Here is a 24,025-nt window from a genome sequence, read left to right as displayed (position 1 = left end):
TTTTTTTTTTTTTTTTTTTTTTTTTTTTTTTTTTTTTTTGCTGAATTATTCTTTCTCTGATGATAATGACAAGGACTTAGCACTTCAAGAGAATCAGCAGAATGGAGCGGTAAGAACCAGAGTTGAAATTCCTCTTGTAATTGTGGTGCAATCATTAATCTCTCTGAGCCTTGGTTTCCTCTTGGCTACTGTTAGCTTTTTGGCAATAGCTTTGTCTCCACTACCTCAGGACTTTGTTCTAGAGGTAGCTTGGTGGCTGGATTGCCTAATTTCTCAGGCAAGCTCTCTTCCCCACCCCAGTGCTGAGTTGATGAGTCACTTCCTCTTTCTGAATTGAAAATTCTACCGGTTATTTATGTTGTGAGTAGGAAATAGGCCACAGGGAGTAAACAGATTAGGAATTCATAGTTCAAATGGGAAGAGATTAAGGTATGAGTAAGAGTCACAGAGAGGCTGGGGTAAAAAAAAAAAAAAAAAAAAAAAATCTTATAAAGGCTTATAGTGGTTGTAGGCCAACCCGGAGAGAAGTAATGACACGAAAGGGAAAACAAAAACAAATTGAGAGTTTAAAAAAACATTTCAGTGGCATTAACCAGGAGACAGAGCAAGTCATAGAAATACATGATGAGAAAAGAGCCAGGTCAAATTCTGTGTAACATTTTTCAGTGAGCATCAAAAGACACTGGCATTAATGTCTGTGAGAACCCAGACGGACTTTATCTCTCACATTATGCTCTAACGCAGCAATTATTTCTTTAATTACATTAAGATCCGTATCATCATTGCAAAAACATACCAGTAAAAGTTTCAGTACATGGGTTAATGCCAGCAAGCCTCTTTGATGTCCCGAAGTCTGAGATCTTGAGAACGCCACTGTAGGTATTAATCAACACATTGTCACCCTAGAGAACAAAAGACTTGAATCAAAACTAGTCTTTCCTCCAGTACTGTTTGTTGTTGGCTCGTAAGTCCAATAAGAAACGGTGTCCCCAGAGTAAACGAGGCCACTAAGTCTGTAGCCTTCATTACAGTTAACCTCAAGAGTGAATTCTTGACACCATTTTTGTGCCTATATTATCATTTCACAACATGCTACTCAGGCCACAAGGTCAAAAGGCGCCTGCCTGGTCAGAGTTTGCTGTGGTTTGTGAACAGAAGGGGTCACCTGTGTGTGATTAAGTTCAAACATGACATTCATGATTTCCCATTGTATTTTCTGTTATTTTACTTCTTTTCCCGGAATATTTGGGGATATGGCAAATCACGAGATCTGGGATGATCTGCGGGTAGTAATATTGACTTCCTTTCCACGGTGCCACCTTTGTCAGAAATGTATTAGTTCTGAATTTCCTCTTTTTAAGAAGAATCAAGTAAGTTACTTAATTTTAGTTCAAACAATCAGTATATGATACTTGTGAGAAGAGAAGATCTTATTTATTTTCCCTCTCAATCATTCATCCATTGATGCAGTAAATATTTACTGAGTAGCTACTCAGGGCAAGGATACCAAGATGAACCAGCCTGTGATCTCGTCAGGGGCGGAGACCTTATCCTGTCCAGTTTTGTTCTGCTGTGCTGCCCCCTCCCCAGAGCACCTCAAACAGTGCCAGGGGTGCAGTGGAAGCTCAATCTTTGTTGGGTGAACACAGTTAAGAGGCTTATTCCTTGAGAAGAGATAAGGCATGAGTACCAATACCTGACTCAGAGCAGAGGAGTTAGTATCTTGCATTTCTGCTATTTCTACAATTTATTTATTCACAATTCTAAATTAATACTCATAACACAGTATGACTTTTGCAAAAAGAAAAGAAAACAAAACAAAACCAGTTGCCCACCAAGGAACTTTCAAACGTGAATCCTCGTGCATCCTACCTTTATATCCCGATGGACTATCTGATTGTCATGGAGGTATTTTAATCCTTCAAGTATTTGCTTTGTATAGAAGCCAATTGTTTGCTCATTGTCCTTCAATGGGCCCCATTTGGAACGAAGGAGAGCTGAAAGACTTCCTGTAAAGCAGGGAGAAACAGTGGATAAATTCTTATTCAGATGAGTTCTTTAAAGCATGTTAATAATGTAACATTAATTTAAGCTAACACTTCCTGGTTATTCATGGTGGCCCAGGAACTGGAGTATTAGACACCTGGGCTCACGTATGAATAGGAAAGTGTCCCTGCTCTGAAGATGCTCATTATCAAATACGGTCAAAATAAAAGGCTCCTCAGTCCCTAACTTTAATCTAGGTCACAATGATTGATACTAAAATCGTTCAGGATATTTGTATTGCCTCCTAATAAACTTCAAGCTGATGTCACATGTCTAAATTTGTAAAAAATTTTGAGGTATATTAGACATATAACATTATATTAGTTTCAGGTGTAAAACATAATGACTTGATATTTATATACATTGTGATATTTATATACATCTCAGCAACTTTCAAATACACAATATAGTGTTATTAACTATAGTCATCAGGCTGTACATTACATCCCCAGGACTAATTTATTTTATAACTGGAAGTTTGGTCCTTTTGACCTTCTTCACCCATTTTGCCCACCCCATCCCCTGCGTCTGTTCTTTGTTATTTTTGAACTTGTTTCCTTTGTTTGTTTGGGATTTTATGTATTTTTAAAAAAAATTTTTTTAACGTTTATTTATTTTTGAGACAGAGAGAGACAGAGCATGAATGGGGGAGGGTTCCGAGAGAGAGGGAGACACAGAATCTGAAACAGGCTCCAGGCTCTGAGCGGTCAGCACAGAGCCCGACACGGGGCTCGAACTCACGGACGTGAGATCATGACCTGAGCTGAAGTCGGACGCTTAACCGACTGAGCCATCCAGGCGCCCCAGGGATTTTATGTATTTGTTTATTTATTTTGAGAGAGAGAGAGCGAGCAGGCGTGGGAGTTGGGGAGGGGCAGAGAGAGGGGGAGAGAGAGAGAGAGAAGGCCTGGGAGTTTGGGAGGGGCAGAGAGAAGGAGATAGAGAGTCCCAAGCAGGCTCTGCACTTTCTGCCTACTCAGGGCTTGAACTCATGAACCATGAGGTCATGACCTGAGCAGAAATCAAGAGTCAGACACTTAACCGACTGAGCCACCCAGATGCCTCTGGGTTTTTTTTTTTTTAGTTCCACATGTAAGAGAGCTCATATAGTTTTTGTCTTTTTCTGCATAACTTATTTCACTTAGCATAATGCCCTCACAGTCCATCTGTGTTGTTGCAAATGGCAAGATTTCGCTCTTTTTTATGACTGAATAATATTCTATTATGTATACAAAACACATTTTCTTTATCCATTCATCCAGTGATGGGACACTTAGGTTCTTTCCATATCTTGGTTACTGTGAACAATGCTGCAATGAACATAATCTCACTTTTCTTTTAACTTAGACGAAATAAGACGTGTAAACTCATAAATCCCATTCACTTGTTCTCCTCTTCAAGCCCCTACAAATTTATAATTTCTTAAAAAAGAAAAACATCTCTTACCTCCTGGGACCTGCTCCATGAAGATTTTGATGAAACCGTTCTCACTGAAAGAGCCCAGATACTGGACAATATTTTTATGCTTCAGATGCTTATGCAATGCTATTTCTTCATGTAGGGGCTGGGAGTATCTAAAAGACGTGCAAATGTTGATGAGCTAATTATGTAGCCAGATTTTAGTGTATACATTTAAGCAGTACAAATTGAAAACATCAGCTAGATATATGCCCATACGTAAAGTAAAATATGGCTATCTAAAGCCTTTATTTCTCATAACATAAATTCTGGGAAGTTGAAGTGGTAGTGGGTAGGGTCTGTGGGGAAATGTGTCAGGCACTGATCTGAGCCTACCGTATGTACTCATTTCTCACAGGAACCCTAGGAGAAGGTACTTTTCAGATGCCCATTTTACAGATGAGGAAATTGATTCACCAGGAGGATGACGAACCTACCCAAGATCTTAAAGAAAGCTAATAAGTGACAGATATTAGCCCAGGAAAATTGAACGCACCTACATAGCTCATTGTCTATATTAAATGACTTTCAATTCCACTCGCCTCATAACATAACTCTACTATTAGAGGAGACTCTTGCCCAGGAAGATAAAAATTTCAAATAACTTTCATCTTCAGTCTAGGACTTACTGGAAGCTCCAGCAACTCTTCTGTAGAAAACACAAAACCATTTAAATCCTGTCTCCTTGAGCTCCTCAGAAATCCTCATCTTACTGAGTCTATCATTTCTAGTACATCAGGATTTTTTTTTTTTTTTTTTTTTACTCCATCCTAACCAGGCCTCCATGCTGAAAGACCAGCATTAAACCAGGCTTCAAAATCATGTACTTGATGTGTGCTGCTTTATCAGATTATACAATGAAAGTGTTTTGTATTTCCGGAACATACAGAAAAACCCTTTTGATGATTATTTGAAGTACTATAAAGCCTGTAGACTCTTAGCAGTCTCGAATATTAATATTATATTAATATTATTATTGTATAACTAACTACAGTAGGGTGTTAGGGACTCAAAGCTATGCCCTAATATTTTTTCTGTTCTACAATGGAGGTTACAGGTATGAAAGGCACTAACCACTAAAACATAAACCACAAACCTGATGCCTCATAATCTGCTTCAGTACTACATGCAAGAAATGCTTAGATCTTGGGGCACCTGGGTGGTTCAGTTGGTTGAGCATCCGACTTCAGCTCAGGTCATGATCTCACAGTCAGTGGGTTCGAGCCCCGCGTCAGACTCTGTGCTGACAGCTCAAAGCCTGGAGCCTGCTTCCAATCCTGTGTCTCCCTCTCTCTCTCTCTGCCCCTCCCCTACGCTCACTTTGTCTCACTCTCTCAAAAATAAATAAATATTAAAAAAAAAGAAATGCTTAGATCTTACAATGGCAAATCCATATAAACAGAATGGATTTTTTTGAATGCCAATAACAAATTCTAGAAGTGGTTAGTATTGTATAATACTATTTTCATGAAGTTTTTCAGAATACACTACAAATTAGGTTACAAAAATCCAAGTTCATTTAATTTAAACTTTTATAATTTGTAAAATATTACTCAGAATGCTGCCAACAATAACAAAAAACTGACTTGTACTTTAGATCTTTTACTCATTTTATTTTTCTTTAGAACTGTTCTAGGAACTATAGAGGTGGGTATTATACTGAAACTCCTTAGCAGGCTATCAGAGACAATTCCATATTGATAACTGAGGGAGACAACATGAGAAATACTGGTATAGAGCAATAAAATACTTAGGTTATAAGTGAAGTAAGCCATACAGAGAAAGACAGATACCATATGTTTACACTCTTATGTGGATCCTGAGAAACTTAACAGGAACCCATGGGGGAGGGGAAGGAAAAAAAAAAAAAGAGGTTAGAGTGGGAGAGAGCCAAAGCATAAGAGAGTCTTAAAAACTGAGAACTAAGGGTTGATGGGGGGTGGGAGGGAGGGGAGGGTGGGTGATGGGTATTGAGGAGGGCACCTTTTGGGATGAGCACTGGGTGTTGTATGGAAACCAATTTGACAATAAATTTCATATATTGAAAAAAAAATTAAATAAAATAAAAAATAAAAATTCCTGAAAAAAAATACTTAGGTTATGATTCTCAGGACATTTGTAATAAAGTTACTTTTTCCATCAAGTTTAAACCTTTTATTAACACTAGTTAATAAGATTGCTCTTGATATGCATAAGATAAATTAGTAGCAAATATTGGGTCTATTCTACAGATTTAGGACATCAAGATGACTAAATAATCTGAAGTAAGTGATTAGTTGAGTTTATGATGAACCAAGAGGCTCCCACCCCTTGACCTTCTATTGAAAATCAATCATGGGGGCGCCTGGGTGGCGCAGTCGGTTAAGCGTCCGACTTCAACCAGGTCACGATCTCACGGTCTGTGAGTTCGAGCCCCGCGTCGGGCTCTGGGCTGATGGCTCAGAGCCTGGAGCCTGTTTCCGATTCTGTGTCTCCCTCTCTCTCTGCCCCTCGCCCGTTCATGCTCTGTCTCTCTCTGTCCCAAAAATAAATAAACGTTGAAAAAAAAATTTTTTTTAAAAAGAAAATCAATCATGAACTTTTAAATGTAAGATCCTGGAGGGGAGCCTGGGTGGTTCAGTCAGTTCGGCTCAGGTCATGATTTCACGGTTTATGAGTTCGAGCCCTGCATCGGGTTCTGTGCTGACAGCTCAGAGCCTGAAGCCTGCTTTGGATTCTGTGTCTCCTTCTCTCTCTGCCCCTCCCCTACTTGTGCTCTCTCTCTGTCTTTCAAAAATAAATTAAAAACTGAAAAAAAAAATTAATAAATTTAAGATCCTGGAAAAGGAAATACACTACTCCCCCATCCCCTCCAATATGTAGTAACCAAAGGATGGCTTAAAAGTTACAAGATTCATCCTAGCTAAGAGTAAGAACTCTTCTCCAATATGAAATTGATTGGTAACACTCAGCAGTTCTAAGTGAAAGAGTAAGGGCCAAGTGCTGAATAAGCATGAAATTATAACTCGTTCAAGTCAATAAGCAATGCTTATCTATGGAAATTATAAGAAAATCTTATTTCTTCTCAATTAGCTGTGACAATGGAAAGAAGAAATGGTATAGGTAATCAGAGATATATATATTTAGCTTTGAAAAAGTATTGGTCCATATGTGTTTCCAGAGCACCTTCTCTGAGTCAAATTCCCACGATATCCATCTAAACCAATGGTTCCCAGCCTTGGCTAGACATTTCATCTGGAAGGATTTTGAAAAAATATCAATGCATATGACCCACCCCAGAATTTGGGGTGGTAAGACCTGAGCATCAAGCGTTTTTTAAAGTTCCCCAGTTCGTTCTAATATGCAGCAGGGTAGAGAATAACTGATCTAAATAAATAGTTCAGGCATGTGTAGAATGTTAGAGGAGGAAGTCAGTCTGAAATTAACAACTAGTTGGGATAGGTTATGAATCCACCACCACCTCTATCCTACAACTACTCTGCTTCTCTAACAAAGTGTTTTTAAAGTGTAAATGAAACACAGAAGCAATGATTTGCGTTGCTGTGATCTTTCATTCCAGATGGCCAATGCTGGATCATGCATTATTCACATGCATCCTATTATCATACCAATTGTCCTTTCTAACTGCTATCTTTTTACATGCAACATCAAAAGCTCTCCAGGGCACATAGATAGAAATACCTTTGTGTGTGGTATCTCACAATAACATGATAGACTTCACTTTTTCTTTTGTAGGTAACTAGAAGATGCCCTGTGCCAGCTGTTTAAGAGAAGCACTTGTCATGCAAGTATTTTCAAACAACCCACTTTATGCCAAATGCATTGCTATAGAACAAGATCTTTGTTGGTGTGCTTTGTGTACGTACACTGGTGGTTGAATAAACTTAAGTTACAAAGGTGATTTTATTTTAAAGTTTTTATTTATTTATTTTGAGGGGAAGGGAGGAACAGAGAGAGAAGGAGAGAGAGAGAATTCTAAGCAGGTTCTGCACTGTCAGCGCACAGCCCGACGTAGGGCTCAAATTCACAAATCATGAGATCATAACTGGAGCCAAAATCAAGAGTCAGACTCTTAACTGACTGAGCCACCCAGGTGCCCCATTTGTTCTTGTTTTTCATCTCTAGCATTTCCTTTGATTCTTATTTAGGGTTTCTATCTCTGCTTACACTCCCTCTGTTTTTGCATGCTATCTACCCATTAGAGCCCTTAGCATATTAAAGTTGTTATAAATTCCCGGTCTGATAATTCCAACATCCCTGCCATATCTGAGTCTGGTTCTGATATTTATTCTGTCTCTTCAGACTGTGTTTGTGCCTTTTAGTATGCCTTGTAATTTTTGTTGGAAGTCAGGCATGATGTGTTAGGTAAAAGGAATTCTGGGAGGGCATTCTTGTAGTCTCATGCTTATGTATCAGTTTCTTAGAGAGCCTGTGCCACTGGGCTATGAGCCTCACAAATGCTTTGCAGGCCTCTCCTGCCCCTTCCCCTGCCGCCTTCAGCTGGGACAGGATGGCTACAGTGGGCAGGAGTTAGGCTCTGGTAACAGTCTAATAGGTTAGACTCTGGTAAAAATCATCTTTTTGAGGGTGGGCCTTGTTAGGAAGAGTAGATTTCAAAATAGTTACTCTCATCCTTCCCCCTGATGGAAGCACAAAGAGATTTTTCTCCAATATTACTGTAAGGATCTAGTAGGGCTCCTGGAGGCTAAACTCACCAAATATGCCCCCCAACCCATGACTGTCTCTCCAAATTTGGGAGCAATGGCTTGGCCCGTGACCTCACTTCTCCAATGGATCCAAGAAGAGCTGTTGGTTTCTCAGTTTAGTCAGCTTACCACTGATGGAGGATGACTTCCAAGCTCTGTAGATGCTGGACTAGACACTAGAACTTCTGGTTCAAACCACTGCTGATCATGCTTACTCCCCATCTATCTAATAAATCAACCATTCTGTGACATACCTGAGCCTAGTTCACACAGGCCATCGTCTTTTCTACTCATTAAAAGTTCTGTCCTTGTCACCTAACAGAGGCCATCTTCCCCACCAGAGAGTTGTGCTTGAATCACTGAGTGATAAAGCAGCTAAACCTCACAGGGGGGCTGATTAAAACAGTGGAGTTTTCAGACAGAGTTTCATTAGTTAGAATATCACCAAAATATTGTCTAAGATGACATCAACAACCCAGAACATGGTGAAAACAGCTTTTATTAGCCACAAGTACTGTACCTGCTATCTCTTTCTGGGATTTCCTTTATAGCAATTCTGACTTGGTTGCTCAGGTCTCGGCCTGCGTAGACAATCCCGTAAGTGCCCTTTCCTAAAACAACTCTGTCTCCGTTCTCATCATATTCGTAGTCATACTACAAAGGGAAAAAATGGGGACAGGAGGTTGACATGTTAGTTGCATTTTACACTTAAATATCAAACTTTTTCTAAGAGCATTTTTCCTTATTTTATCAGATGGCTTTAACAAGCAAAACGATATGATGAAGTTCTAAGCAGCAGCTTCAAGAGCCAAAAAATAGACACTCCCAACAGAAAGCAGATAGTGTGTTCATGTTTTCACAATGGCTATGAACACAGTGAGGACTATGTATTTAAATCCAGAAAAGTACTTCTTCAAAAGCCCACTTGGATTACTTTACCCACTCAATCCTAGATTTCATAGATCTTGGAAATGAGTATGATTAGCAATAATGTCTATCAATATCTATTCCATCTAATTAATTTTTCTTTTATTTCCCAGCTTTTAATCCTGTCCAAGTATTACATACTCTGCCAAAAGAATAAAGCCCCTGAAAGAAAGATTTTGGGGAAGCAGAAAATTTTCATCATTGGATTCCCCAAGACAAAAAAAAACATTTTAAAAATTAAAGATAAGAGGAAAATCTCATCTTTGATGTAAAAAGAAATATCTACAGCCCTAAACCCCAAGCTGTCAAGCGTCTCAGTCAACTATGGAAAACTGGATCAAAATAAGAGAGGTTTAGAGAGTATTTGGTGAGACCTCCTGAGACCTGGAAGTTTTTGGTTTCAGACTGGAATTACCAAATTTAGGGCCACCAAAAGGTCAAGCCACGACTCTAGAAACCCAGTGTAAAACTACACAGAACAGGAGAGAACATAGAACAAGCTCTTTTTCTCATAAAGGGTTTAAGTTGGCCATTAAAAAAATTGATTTCTAACCTTTACAAGTCAATAAATTTTTTTGTTTTTGTATGTTTCTTTTTCTTTTTTTTTTTATTCAAGTATAACTAAGATGTAATGTTATATTAGTTTCAGGTACACAATACAATGACTCAATAACTCTATACATTTCTCAGTGCTCATCAGGGTAAGTGTACTCTTATTCTCCTTTATTTATTTAACCCATTCCTGATCCACATCCCCTCTGGCAACCACCAGTTTGTTCTCTAGGGTTTTTGGTCATCTCTTTTTTTCTTTGTTTGCTTTGTTTCTCAAATTCCACATATGAGTCAAATCATATAGGTACTTGTTTTTCTCTGACTGACTTCACTTAGCATTATGTGCTCTAAATCCATCCATGTTGTTGCAAATGGCAAGATTTCATTCTTTTTTATGGCTGAGTAATATTCCATTATAATAGATATCATCTATCAGTGGACATGTGGGTTACTGCCATATTTGGGTATTTTAAGTAATACTGCAATAAACACAGGGGTGCATGTATCTTTTTGAATTAGTGTTTTCATTTTCTTTGGGTAAATATCCAGTAGTGAATTACTGGATAATACAGTAATTACATTTTTTATTTTTTTGAGAAACCGCTGTTTTCCACAGTGATTCCACCTGTTTGTATTCGTACCAAAGAGTACACAAGGATTCCTTTTTCTTCACATCCTCACCAACACTAGTTAGTTCTTGTGTTTTTTATTTTAGCCATTCTGACAGGTATGAAGTGATATTTCATTGTAGTTTTGATTTGCATTTCCCTAATGATGAGTGATGGTGAGCATCTTTTTCACCATCTGGATATATTCTTTGGAGAAATACCTGTTCAGGTCCTCTGTCCATTTTTTAAATTGGATTATTTGTGGTTTTTTGGTGTTGAGTTGTGTAAGTTCTTCATATATTTTGGATATTAACTACTTATCAGATATATTACTTAAAAATTTCCTCTATACAGTATGTTGCCTTTTTGTTTTGTTTTGCTGATGGTTTCCTTTGCTGTGCAAAAGCTTTTTATTTTGGTGTAGTCTCAACAGTTTGCTTTTGCTTTTGTTTCCTTTGCCAGAAAAGACATATTGAGAAAAGTATTGCTATGGCTGATGATAAAAAATTACTGCCTATGTTTTCTTCTAAGAGTTTTATGGTTTCAGATCTCACACTTAGGTCTATAATCTATTTTGAGTTTATTTTTTGTGTATGGTGTGAGAAAAGGGTCCAGTTTCATTCTTTTGCTGTCCAGTTTTCCCAGCACCATTTGTTAAACACATTATCTTCTCCCCATTGTATATTCTTGCCTCCGTAGTCTCAGATTGACCATATAAGCAGGGGTTAATTCTGGGCTCTTTATTGTGTTCCAATAATCTATGTGTTTATTTTTGTGCCAGTACCATACTGTTTTGATTATAGTTTTACAGTATATCTTGAAACCTGGGATTGTGATACATCCAGTTTTGTTCTTTTCTAAGATTGCTTTGGTTATTTGGGGCCTTTATATATTTTAATATTATTTGTTCTAATTCTGTAAAAAATGTTGTTGGTATAGGGATGCCTGGGTGGCTCAGTTAGTTAAGTGTCCAGCTCTTGATTTCGGCTCAGGTCACGATCTCACGGTTTGTGAGTTAGAGGCCCACATAGGGCTCTGCACCAGCAGTGTGGAGCCTGCTTGGGATTCTCTATCTTCCTCTCTCTGCACCTCCCTGGCTCATGTGCTCTCTCTCTTTCTGTCTCAAAATAAATAAAACTGAGAAAAAATTTCTTTTAAATGTTGGTATTAATAGGAATTGCATTAAATCTGTAGATTGCTTTGGGTAGTATGGACATCTTAACGATATTGGTTCTGCCAATCCATGAGCAGAGCATATCTTTCCATTTGTTTGTGTGATCTTTAATTTCTTTCACCAGTGCTTTATAGTTCATGGAGTACAGGTTTTTCAACTCCTTGGTTATATTTATTCCTAGGTATTTTATTCTTTTTGATGAAATTGTAAATGCAATTGTTTTCTTAATTTCTCCTTCTGCTACTTCATTATTAGTGTATAGAAATTAGGCAGATTTGTGTATATTAATTTTGTATCTTGCAACTTTACTGAATTCATTTATCAGTTGTAGTTTTTGTTTGTTTGTTTTGTTTTGTTTTTTGGTAGTCTTTAGGGTTTTCTATATATAATATCATGACATACACAAATAGTGAAAGTTTTACTTCTTCCTTACCAATTTGGATGCCTTTTATTTCTTTATGTTGTCTGATTGCTGTGGCTAGGACTTTAGTACTATGCTAAATGAAAGTGGTGAGAGTAGACATCCTTGTCTTATTCCTGACCTTAAGGGAAAAGCTTTCAGTTTTCATCATTGAGTACGATGTTAGCTGTGGGTTTTTCATATATGGCCTTATTATGTTGAAGTATGTTCCCTCTAAATCTACTTTGTTGAGGGTTTTTATCACGAACGGATGCTGTACTTTTGTCAGATGTTTTTTCTGCATTCATTGAAATGGTCAAATGGCTTTTATCCTTCCTCTAGTCGATGTGATGTATCATATTGAATGATTTTTTTAATGTATTGTTGGGTTTGGCTTCCTAATATTTTTGTTGAGGATTCTTGCATCTATTTTATTTATTTTTTTTGATGAGTCTGGCTAAAGGCTTATGAATTTTGTTGATCTTTCCAAAGAACCAGCTCCTGGTTTCACTGATTTGTTCTATTGTATTTTTTAGTCTCTATCTCATTTATTTCTTCTCTAATCTTTATTATTTCTTCCTTCTACTGGCTTTGGGTTTTTTTTTTTTCTAGTTCCTTTAAGTGTAAGGTGAGGTTGTTTATTTGAGATATTGCTTCTTGAGGTAGGCCTGTATTGCTATATAATCTTTCCTCTCGGAATAGATTTTGCCGCATCCCAAAGATTTTGGACTGTTGTATTTTCATTTTCATTTGTCTCCATATATTTTTTAATTTCCTCTTTGATTTGTTTATTGACCCATTCATTGTTTACTGGCATGTTATTTGGCAACCATGTGTTTGTATTCTTTTCCAGATTTTTTTCTTGTCCTTGATTTCTAGTTTCATACCATTGTGGTCAGAAAAGATGCATGATATGATTCCAGTCTTTTTGAATTTATTGAGACTTGTTTTGAGGCCTAAGGTGATCTATTCTGGAGAATGTTCTATGTGCACTTCAAAAAAATATGTATTCTACTTTTGCGGGATGGAATGTTCTAAATATATATACATATTTATACCTATACCTATACATATACCTAAATATATGTTAGGTCCATTTGGTCCAATGTCTCATACAAAGCCACTGTTTCCTTGTTGATTTTCTGTCTAGATGATTGATATATTCATTGAAGTAAGTGGGATGTTAAAGTCCCCCACTATTATTGTATTACTGTCGATTTCTTCCTTTATGTCTGTTAATAGTTGCTTTATGTATTTAGGTGCTTCAGTGTTGGGTGCATAAATATTTACAATTTTATATCCTCTTGTTGGATTGTTCCCTTTATCATTATGTAGTGTCCTTATTTGTCTCTTGTTACCGTCTTTGTTTTAGTCTACTTAGTCTGATAGAAGTACTGCTACCCCAGCTTTTTTTTTTGCTCCAATTTGCATAGTAAATATTTTTCTATTCCCTCATTTTCAATCTCCAGGTGTCTTTAGGTCTGAAGTGAGTTTCTGGTAGGCAACATATAAATGGGCCTTGCTTTTTTTATCCATCCAGTCACTGTCCTGATTGGAGCATTTAATCCATTTACATTCAAAATAATTATTCAGGTATGTACTTGTTGCCATTTTATTACTTGTTTTATGGTTGTTTTTGTCGTTCTCTGTTCCTTTTTTTTCTTTTGTTCTCTTCCCCTGTAGTTTGATGGCTTTCTTTAGTGACATGCTTGGATTCCTTTCTCTTTCGTGTTTGTGTACCTATTGCAGGTTTTTGATTTGTGGTTACCATTAGGTTCATATATAACATCTCATGTATACAGCAGTCTATAATATCCAAGATAATAGAAAGTGGGTTCTGGTGTTGGCAATATGGTGGGCTTGGCATCTGGCAAACTTCCTGCTAAAAACACTTACATAAAAAAAGAGTAGACATACTTTTAAATGCCTAGCAGTGCTTAGAGAAAAGTAAAGAAGACTGCCAGGAGCTAGAAATAAAGAGAAAAAGAACCACTTGAGGAGTAATCACAACTGATGTCCTTATAGCCCAAGGGGGGAGGGATGAGGGCTGGGCTTTCAGTTTAATTAATCTTGGCCAGGGGTTGGTGAATGCTTTCTCTGAAGGGTCAGAGATTGAATACTTTTAAGATTTATGGGCCATATGACCTCTGTGGCAACTACTCAACTCTACCATTGTAGCATGAAACTGCTCAGTCAGTATTTAAACAGAGGGGCATGGTTGCATTCCAATAAAACTTCATTTACCAAGGGTACTGGCAGGATGGATTTGGCCTTTGGGCTATAGTTTGTCAACTACCTGATTCTGTGGTCTTAATGCCCAAGAGAGGATTGGAAATGGGACCTTGTGTCTATACCAGGGGAAGAGCTAGCATACCCCAAATCAGGGCCCACGAAGGACTATAATTTGATGAACAGGTAGATTAGAAAAAAGCCCATTACACTGGGAAGCCAAAATAAAGCTCATCTGTCTTAGACTGAGTTTTGGGTGGACAAAAACAAGTCTCCTCTGAATACTTTCAACCACAGGCTGATCCTCATGCTGGTTTAATTCAAATTTACACCTATCATGATACCCATAACTGGTCTGGAGCTTCGGACATCCCTGGAGTGCTAATAGAAACAAAGCAAAAATATTTTAAAGGAGATTCCCTTAATATGGGCTATTTAGGATTCTCACTGATAGTATGTCATTGAAATTGAGCTCACATCCCAAAATTTTAAAATATATAAAGAAATAATTCACCACCAGTGAATCAGCTGATTTGACAACTATCGATCTCCCCAAACCTCCTAAAGTAAAAGAAACAAAAACTTTAAAATAAGTACAGGGGTGCCTGGGTGGCTCAGTGGTTAAGCGTCCGACTTCAGCTCCGGTCATGATCTCATGGTTCGTGAGTTTGAGCCCCACTCTGGGTGCTGTGCTGACAGCTCAAAGTCTGGAGCCTGCTTTGGATTCTGTGTGTGTGTCTCTCTCTCTCTGTCTGCCCCCGCTCTCATTCTGTCCCTCTCCCTCTCAAAAATAAATAAATGTTTAAAAAATTTTAAATAAGTACATTTAACATAAAGATATAAAATAGGAAATCAAAAAGCATGAGAAAAGGAGATAATACATTCTAAAAAAGGCCAGGCAGATCGAAGACAGAATCAAACATAACTTCCAAAAATTGAGCCTTTACTGGGAAAAATAAAAATAAATTCACATGCAGATATGGTATAGGGAAATTACAAAATGAAAAGTAAACAGAGGTCATAAAGCAGAGATAAAAAGGACAAATTACCTACAAAGGTGGTAATCAGATCACTCTGCAAACTCTCTAGGGTACATACACTTGACTTGAGGGACTTCTGCCAAGGAGGATGAGGAAAATACGGTTTTGTCATTACTAGCTTCGGTTTATTTATTTCCAACAGGTTTCCAAGCATTGACAGAAGGCAATTAGCTGAATTCTCTCGGGGAAAACTATGCCTAATATCACGCCATGACTGGGTGAGCACTGACCTCCCTGTCATGAACTCTTCTCTGGAAGGGAGGCATCTTACTTTCCCATTGGCATCACTGTACATAATCACAATGTATACATATCAACGTACATAAAAGAATACTCCCGTTGTAGATGTCTAATGTAAGACTGAAGACTGTCCTAGTCCAGAGCAGAAGATCAGGCATGTTTTCAGGATGAGGGAATAGGGAGAAGGAATCTTTTAGCGATTTCCTCTAACTGGAAGATGAAACTGGGCTCCAGCAAAGAGGCAGTAAAAATAGTAAAAAAAAAAAAAAAAAATCCACCAGATACATCCTAAGTCTCCATACCCAATTCCTGTGGCCCAGACTTCCATCATACTGTGCCACACATGCTGGAAATCTACCAGCCAGGACCCAGGCCAGCAGGAGGAAGGGCAGGGACTATCACCAAAGTAGCTCATCTTTGCTAGTGTGCCCTAGAAAGGGCATAGAAACCTAGACACTGAACTTAGTACTACCACCACATTATTATAATGCTTTATAACTTTTAAAAAACTTTTTTAATGTTTATTCATTTTTAAGAGAGAGAGAGACAGAGAGTGAGCGGGAGAGGGGCAGAAAGAGAGGAGACACTGAATCTGAGAGAGGGAGAATCTGAAGCAGGCTCCAGGCTCTGAGTTGTCAGCACAGAGCCCGATGCAGGGCTTGAACCCACTAACCATGAGATCATGACCCAAGCTGAAGTCAGATGCTCAACTGACTGAGCCAACCAGGTGCCCCTAGATTTTTTTTTAATAAAGTTTATTTATTTTTGAGTGAGTGAGAGAGAGAGACAGAGAGAGAGAGAGAGAGAGAGAGAGAGAGAGAGAGAGAGAGAATATATGTGGCAGGGGCAGAGAGAAAAGGAGACAGAGAATCTTAAGCAGGCACCACACTGTCAGTGCAGAGCCTGGCCTGGTGGGGCTTGAACTCACAAACTGTAAGATCATGACCTGAGCCAAAATCAGGAATCAGATGCTTAACCCACTGAGTCACCCAGGCGCCCCATATAATGCTTTGTAATTTAAAAGAAAAAAAACAACTGTCAATAACCTATCTCATTGGAGAGTCATAATAAGCCTGTGTCATAGCAGGAAAGGTCTATGATTAGCTTCAATTTACAAATGCTCAGAAATATCTTTCCTAGTGAAAACGAGTTGTGGTTCAAACCCAACTCACAATTCCTGATTCAATATTCTTACCACTACCAATGTTGTACGGATGTTCTTACTTCTGTTTCCAAACACCATTTCTATAAATGTAGTCCAGTATTTCATCAAGATGCACTGAACATCCGTTTTCTTCTTCAGGTATCTGGTAGACATCTGGGGGCCACCTTAGACTTCATTCTTTTCTTTCCCTTACTCCCCATATCAAACTGATCGCCAAATGCTGTTAGGTATACCTGCTCTTGCCTTAAATCAGGCCCTCCTTTCTTTTCTTCTGTACTAATTCTACAGACTCTTACCTGGCCTTCCTGTCCCCTCCTCTCTTGTTGCCTTGTTCCTTGATCCATTCTCCACTAAGTTGACAGTGAACTTCCCAAAGTCCAAAGTTCCAGAGTGAGCTGTCCATGTTTGTATCACTGCCTTTGCTTTATTGGTTTCTCGTCACTTTCAGAATCAAAGCCCAACTCCTTAGCACAGCAGAAATGCCCTTCAGGTTCTTACTGCTGCCTCTGTGGCCCACCTTCTCGCTTGTCAATCTCCTCCAAAAACTCTGTGAGTCTCCCGAGATCTTTGTGCCTTTACCCATGCTGTGTTTTCTACCTGGGTAATTGTGCCTCATCTTTCAAAACCAAGCTCTAGGAAGCTTTCGCGAACTGTCCACCTGACCCTCGAAAGCTGGGTTACTTTCTGGTCAGATGTGCTCCCAAGCCTTTCTGCCCTCATTCATGCTTTTGTAACTCTTCCTTCCCTTACTCAATCTGTATCTCAGTCTGGACTCTGAGCTTTGCAAGAGCTGGAATTTATCTTTAATTGCTCTATCCCCATATCTAGTTTGTAGGAGATGTTCAGTAATTATTTAATTGAGCAATCAAGCTATAGACAATTTGATGAGAACCCTTTTTTGTTTGCTTGTTTGTTTTTATAAACCAGGTGCCAAAACAAAACATTGAAAGTTGGTATCAGTTTATTTTTGGTTGAAGGGAGTTGGGCCACAGGGATATATATAGTGTGTGTGACGAAGAATATATAAGCCCGCGTGAGGCCGCTCAAGTTTTAGTTTTCCTCTGGATTTAAAGCATCAAAAGACTATTCTTTTTTAAAAGACTATGTATTAGGTATGGCTGTTGATTTCCTGTTGAACAAAGTGGTCATAGTAAAAGAAAAAGAGGACTTTAATAAGGCCAAAGTGACTGAAAACCATTCCAGTGAGTAACTGCTTGCTTGGTTTTTAAATCTCTTCTTTCTATTCTTATCGTGCTGAGATATAAACTGAAAAGGCAGGTTTGAGGAGACTGGGCTGGCCTATAAGGACAGAGAATTATCTATGTGATAGCCAAAAAAACTAGAAGGGCTGGGCTACAGGCCAAGGGAAAACAAGGTGTATTAAATTAGAAATATGGGAAAAGTTAGGGGTGGAGGAAAGAGTGATTTGAAAGATAAAAGGTAAGATTACACTGCTTGTGTAGTTTGCATTCTATTTCTAGGCAATAGGAATTTGGTTGTTGCTAAGGGAAACAATTGCATTTCAAAGCAGTGACGGGAATACTTCTAGAAGCATCCCTCTATTGTTGCCTGCCCAGAGCAATCTAAGCCTGGCACTGAGAAGGGAATCAGCGGAGGAAGACAATACTGACAAGGCCAAACAACGAAGTGGTGATTCACTTACTTTTCACGCTGTCAAGGGACCCACAGTAAAGCCACCACCTTTTGAAAGGCCATGCACTTCCCTCTGGTGCTTAATTACATGAGGTGAGTGGTCACCTCATTTAAATGTCAAACACATTTGGGGCACCTGGGTGGCTTAGTGGTTGGGCAACCGACTTCGGCTCAGGTCATGATCTCACAATTCGTGAGTTCAAGCCCCGCATCAGGCTCTGTGCTGACAGCTCGGAGCCTGGAGCCTGCTTCGGATTCTGTGTCTCCCTCTCTCTCTCTCTGCCTCTCCCCCAATCGCACTCTGTCTGTCTCTCAGAAATGAATAAACGTTAAAAAAAAAATTTAAAAAAATGTCAAACACATTAATAACTATTAATGACACGAATAAAATGCTAAAAATGCTGTAGGTACAAATATCTAGTTTTATAGCCCTCTTCTCCCTCTGGCCTTTACTCACATATTACCTTCTCAATAAGCCATCCCTGGCGTATTGGTCTAAACTTGCTTGCTCCGTTATGCTGGAACTTCCTGAATCCTTCCCCGCTTAATTTTTCTCCTTAATACGGATTATTATCAAACATATGCTGTTCATTCTTGGTCTTTCACTAGAACGTAAGTTTAGTGAGGGTAGGGATTTGTCCCAATTGTTCCCTCTGCTGTATCCCTCGCATCTAGAATAATGTCTACCACTACCAGATGTCCAGTAACTATTAGTTGAGTGAACTGAATTTGTACCCATCAATGTAGCATAAAGATGATTCCAGGAATGCCTGGGTGGTTCAGTCAGTTAAGCGTCTGACTTCAGCTCAGGCCATGATCTCGCAATTCGTGAGCTTGCGCCCTGCGTCGGGATCTGCACTGGTGGTATGGAGCCTGCTTGGGATTCTCTCTCTTCCTCTCTGTCTTTGCCCCTTCCCCACTTGTGCTCTCTCTCTCTCTCAAAATAAATACCTAAGCTTTAAAAAAAAGATTATTTTAAGCTGAAAACATCCGAATAAAACTTCATTAAAAACCTTATCCAAACTTCTTTTGCTGGCTTAAGCAGAGCATCCTGAAAATATAGCTGCCAATATCCTCTCTCTGGTTTAGGACCATTGGTACCTGGATGAGAGATTACAGAAACAAAACCTTCCCAAAACTTTCTGCACTTTCCACTTTTTTTTGTCATTAGTTTCCCACATTGTGCTTTTCCTTCAAGTCCTATCAAGGACTTTTCTTAGTAGGATAAACCGACTTAACTCTAGGTAGTCGGAAGCCACTTTGCATGCTCTCTGTACATGAATAAGTGTTGTCTTTCCTCTTGTTAACCTGTCTTTTGTCAGTTAATTTGCAGGCCCCTAATCATTGAACCTAAGTTGGTAGAGGAAAAAGTTGTTATTTCCTACCAATAGGTGAATGAATAACAAATTGATATTCATATCATACAACAGCGCGGGTGAAATGTTTTCTCAGTGCAGTAAATATGGGTGTTGAGCTTCAGATATGCACAAAAATAGAAACAAAGGGGTGCCTGGGTGGCTTAGTCAGTTAAGCATCTGACTCTTGAGTTTCGACTCAGGTCATGATCTCCCGGTTCATGCGACTGAGCCCTGCACTGGGCTCTGCACTGACAGCATGGAGTCTGCTTGGGATTCTCTTTCTCCCCCCTCTCTCTGCCCCTCCCCCACATGTGTGTGCACTCTCTCTCTCCCTCTCAAAATACATAAATAAACTTAAAAATATAGGATGTTGGGGCGCCTGGGTGGCGCAGTCGGTTAAGCATCCGACTTCAGCCAGGTCACGATCTCGCGGTCCGTGAGTTCGAGCCCCGCGTCGGGCTCTGGGCTGATGGCTCAGAGCCTGGAGCCTGTTTCCGATTCTGTGTCTCCCTCTCTCTCTGCCCCTCCCCCATTCATGCTCTGTCTCTCTCTGTCCCCAAAATAAATAAAAAACGTTGAAAAAAAAATTTTTTTTTAAAAATATAGGATGTTAAAGAAGAACCAATGTGATACCTAATGATTCCAAATTGATTTAAATGAATTCTAAACCATAATTCACTGTTAATGTTTGTGAAAGAAATCATCAGAAAAGGAAATGGTAAGGTATTTTATCATTCTGCAGATGTTTAAGTCAAAGGAAAATGTTCTTTTTATCTTGCTTGTCTCCACTTCACCCAACAAGGGGCCAACTTTCTCTTTATGCACATTGAAAAGTAGGTATAAACAGGTTCACAGGGCCACGTGCTCTGATTACCTTAGGTTTATGTCAGTCATATGCCCACTTTGAGAAAACAGTGAGGTACAAATGAATGTAAGAAAAAGAGGGCAGAGAGGAAAAGGGAGGGATGGAGGGAGGGAAAGAGAAAGAGAATGGGGTTATGGAGAGTTAGAACGTATGTATGTGTTCGGGGGAGGAGTGAGGAGGGAGACATAACACATTTTGTATTGGGGTCCAAAAGGACCTCAGTAATTTGTATCTGGTGCTTTCTTCCAGGAAATAAAAAGAGAAAGAGATGAAAAGAGAATGAGTCAATAATGCCTGGTTTATGACATGCAGCTTGATTATGGTGTTCATTCTTTCACTGACTCAACACTGATGGAACCACTTTCAAGCCAACATCACAGCACCTACTCCGTCCCTTCCAATCCATAGCCCTCTCCCCACAGCATGAGGTATTTTTAAACAATACCGGCATTATCACACCCTGCCTTCAAACCCTTCCACGCTTCTGATCTGACTGAACTACTTCTGCTTGGATGCCTCATACCATGTGAGAGTATGTGATTAAAAAGGAAACAGAGCCACAGCCCTGCCCTGGGATGTTCACAGTCTGGTGCAGGCTCTCAAATTACAATGCTGTAAGAAGAGCTAGGGCAGGGGAGTGGGCAGAAATGCTAGGAGAGCAGAGAGAAGGGAGAGGTGGTGTTGAGAAATGATTCAAAGAAAAACATGACACTTGACTTGCATCTCAAAAAAATTAGGATGTAGTCACCAGGTCAGACAGAAAAGAAAAAGCATGTGGAGTTGGGTGTCTGCAGGTCAAACCTAGGGGCAGGAAAGCTTGGCCTTCCAGAAAATGGAAAAGAGTTCGGCAATCCCAGCCCACAGGGCAGAAAGGAAAGGCCGACTTACAGCCAGAGGGTTGAGAACATGGGATCCGTGGTAACCTTGTTCTACCAAGAGTAGCATCAAAGGTTTTTCATGAGGGGAGTCACAGGATTAAATCGTGTGAGAGATCTCTCTGATGATGACAGAGATGCATATTGATGGCAGGAGAGAGATGAGGCCACAGGAGAGGTGGTGAAGACCTGAGATGGGGGAATGACAGAGACGATGAGGTAAAGGGGCTGGAGGGGTGACCTGGTGTGAAGAGGAAGAGAGGCAGAGCAGAGGTTTCTCCCAGGGGGCTGCCTTGGGTTACTGGGTAGATGCCCTTGCTGTTGGTGGAAATATGGAAGGCTCAGAGAACAAAAGTAAGGATTACAGCTGATAAGTGTTAGAACTCTTATGGGTAACTGCAATCAATTGTTCAATGATTTCAATATAAACTTACTGATTAAACTATTTAAGAAATGGATTCATTGCCTGTCCCTATCAAAATACATCCTAGAGTCGAACGACATGGACTTGAATCGAAAGAAGCTGTTTCTCTTTCTGTTTAAAGCAGAAAAGTCCTCTGAGAGTGGTACTGACCTATATTTGAAACTACCTTGAACAGTTTGTACTAATCTTGAAAAAATATACAAATTTGAGCTAGGAAAGGATATTTAAGATATTCTTTGTCCATTCTCACTTAAGGAACGAAATTATCTTAGCCCAGCCAAGAGCATGAGTTTTGTCCAGAGTTATAAAATTGGCTGTTAGCAAAATTAGGACTAGAATCCAAGGCTCCAGACACCAGCTCAGGGGTTATAGCAGAGTCAAGTTTAATCAGTTGGAGAAGGGGACTGACCATGACCTGAAGGAGGCTGAATCCCTCCCACAACTGTACTGCCTCAAAGAAACCTCACCATTCAAATAAAAAAGAAAAGCAGATCTTAATATAGGCTTCGGATAAGAACATCCAGAAGTCTAGGGATTAGCTTCAAATTTGTGGTTTATAGAACCACTTTGATAATGTTTGCCAATACTGACAATACACTAAGTGAAGTTAAAACCACTAAATCCATTAAAACCAACATTAAAAAAATTATTCATTTTTTAAAATTTAAATCCAAGTTAGTTATTCTATAGTATAATAATGATTTCAGGAATAGAATTTAGTGGTTCATCACTTACATAAAACACCCAGTGCTCATCCCAACAAGTGTCCTCCTTAATGCCCATCACCTATTTAGCTCATCCCCCCAATCCCCTGCACTCCAGCAACCCTCAGTTTGTTCTCTGTATTTAAGAGTCTCTTATGGTTTGCCTCCCTCTCTGCTTTTATCTTATTTTTTGCTTCCCTTCCCCTATGTTCATCTGTTTTGTTTCTTAAATTCCACATATGAGTGAATATCTAAGAAATATAATCATGAAGTTATCATAAATTATGCAAAAATACAAGTTCAGGCTATTTAATAACTCCTATTATAAAGGTGCTCTGGCTACAAAGGGACATTCAATGAGAGGAAGAGTGAAGAGGGATAGATATCACCATGTGTGGAGCCCAGAGCATCATCACAATCTCTGTTCATTTCTATTGTGTCCAGAACACCCTCCCCCCCAACACACACATGTCAACAATGTCTGTACTTGGGGTTTAAGGGCAAACTAGCCCAAACACTTAAAACAAGTGTGCTTGATTCATATATATATATATATATATATGTATATATATATATATATATGCTATACAGTCCACTGGGAATACTGTAGAAGGCATTCTCTGTCATGGATTTTAAATTATTCTGATAGAATGCAAAGGACAGAGTGTAAAACTGTTTTTTCTAACATTAAAAGAATAGCATCCCTGTACTTACTTGAGAAGAGTGAGTCAGAAGCACTTTGATGAATCAGGAATACTGTATAAGCTGTTGTGAGTGTGTGTGTGTGTGTGTGTGTGTGTGTGTGTGTGTGTGTGTGTATGTGAGGTCAGCACAGCTAAAACCCTCAGGCTATTCCTAGGAAGAAGCCTGAGCATTTATTTCCCTTCTGATTTGTTTGGTGAGTATTTTCAGTGCTCGCAGTAGGATTGTCTGACTGGGAAGGGCCCCTCACACAGCCACCCTATTTATTACTGTGTCCAGTTCAAAGGATCTTGATTCCGTATCTTCTTGACAGCTCTTTAAAAAGTGATCTACCTACTTTTTTTTTTTACATTGTAGGAAACTGAGTCTTACAAAAATCAGCTGGCAATGTTCATCACAAATTCTAAGGCAATTAGAACTGCTTTGTGCTATGCATATGGTAAAAGTGGCTCCCAGAGAAGAGTCTCTAGACTGTTGATTCAGTCAATTAAGAAGACCAAGTTGTGACATATGGCTACCACAGCCTGGCTATGCTATGTGTATTTCTGGTAAGACTTAGTTCCTCAAAGAAGGGTATAAAGTAAAGGACAGCTATCACTGGTTGAACAAAATCCAGCCTTTTTATGACACTGCAGAGGAACTTTATGGATTTTCCAGTCCACTCACGTCATCATTTTGTATTTACTAATGGATGTGTTTCATTTTCATTGTCTTTGTTCCCTTTTACCTTGGTAGTTGCTATGTATCAAGTGACTAAATTTAAACCAAGTAAAAACAGAGATAATGAGGTATAGTAAAAGAGCACTGGTGTAGGAGCCTAGAGATCTAGTTTCTAACATAATACTGAAATAAGAAAATACAAAATTGTGGGATACAGGTGTGCTGTTTAAAAGGGACAC

At 39.1% G+C, this 24,025-nt stretch overlaps 1 protein-coding gene across 2 annotated transcripts in view; it reads right to left on the bottom strand.

The window, feature by feature from the left end:
* The window catches only part of MAP3K5 (mitogen-activated protein kinase kinase kinase 5), a 207,607-nt gene that overhangs the window by 40,827 nt on the left and 142,755 nt on the right, over positions 1–24,025 (bottom strand). For both annotated transcript variants that reach the window (XM_040449077.1, XM_040449078.1), the window contains exons 15-18: positions 8,731–8,864; positions 3,493–3,620; positions 1,873–2,009; positions 797–902 (exon numbers count right to left, since the gene is read on the bottom strand). In XM_040449077.1, the coding sequence (XP_040305011.1) occupies positions 797–902; positions 1,873–2,009; positions 3,493–3,620; positions 8,731–8,864 (505 nt within the window). The remainder of the gene's footprint in view (positions 1–796; positions 903–1,872; positions 2,010–3,492; positions 3,621–8,730; positions 8,865–24,025) is intronic.

The sequence above is a fragment of the Herpailurus yagouaroundi genome, unplaced genomic scaffold (assembly GCF_014898765.1).
Source record: "Herpailurus yagouaroundi ecotype Mexico unplaced genomic scaffold, PumYag 198, whole genome shotgun sequence".
Lineage (NCBI taxonomy): Eukaryota > Metazoa > Chordata > Mammalia > Carnivora > Felidae > Herpailurus > Herpailurus yagouaroundi.
This window is presented reverse-complemented; position numbering and strand designations above follow the sequence as displayed.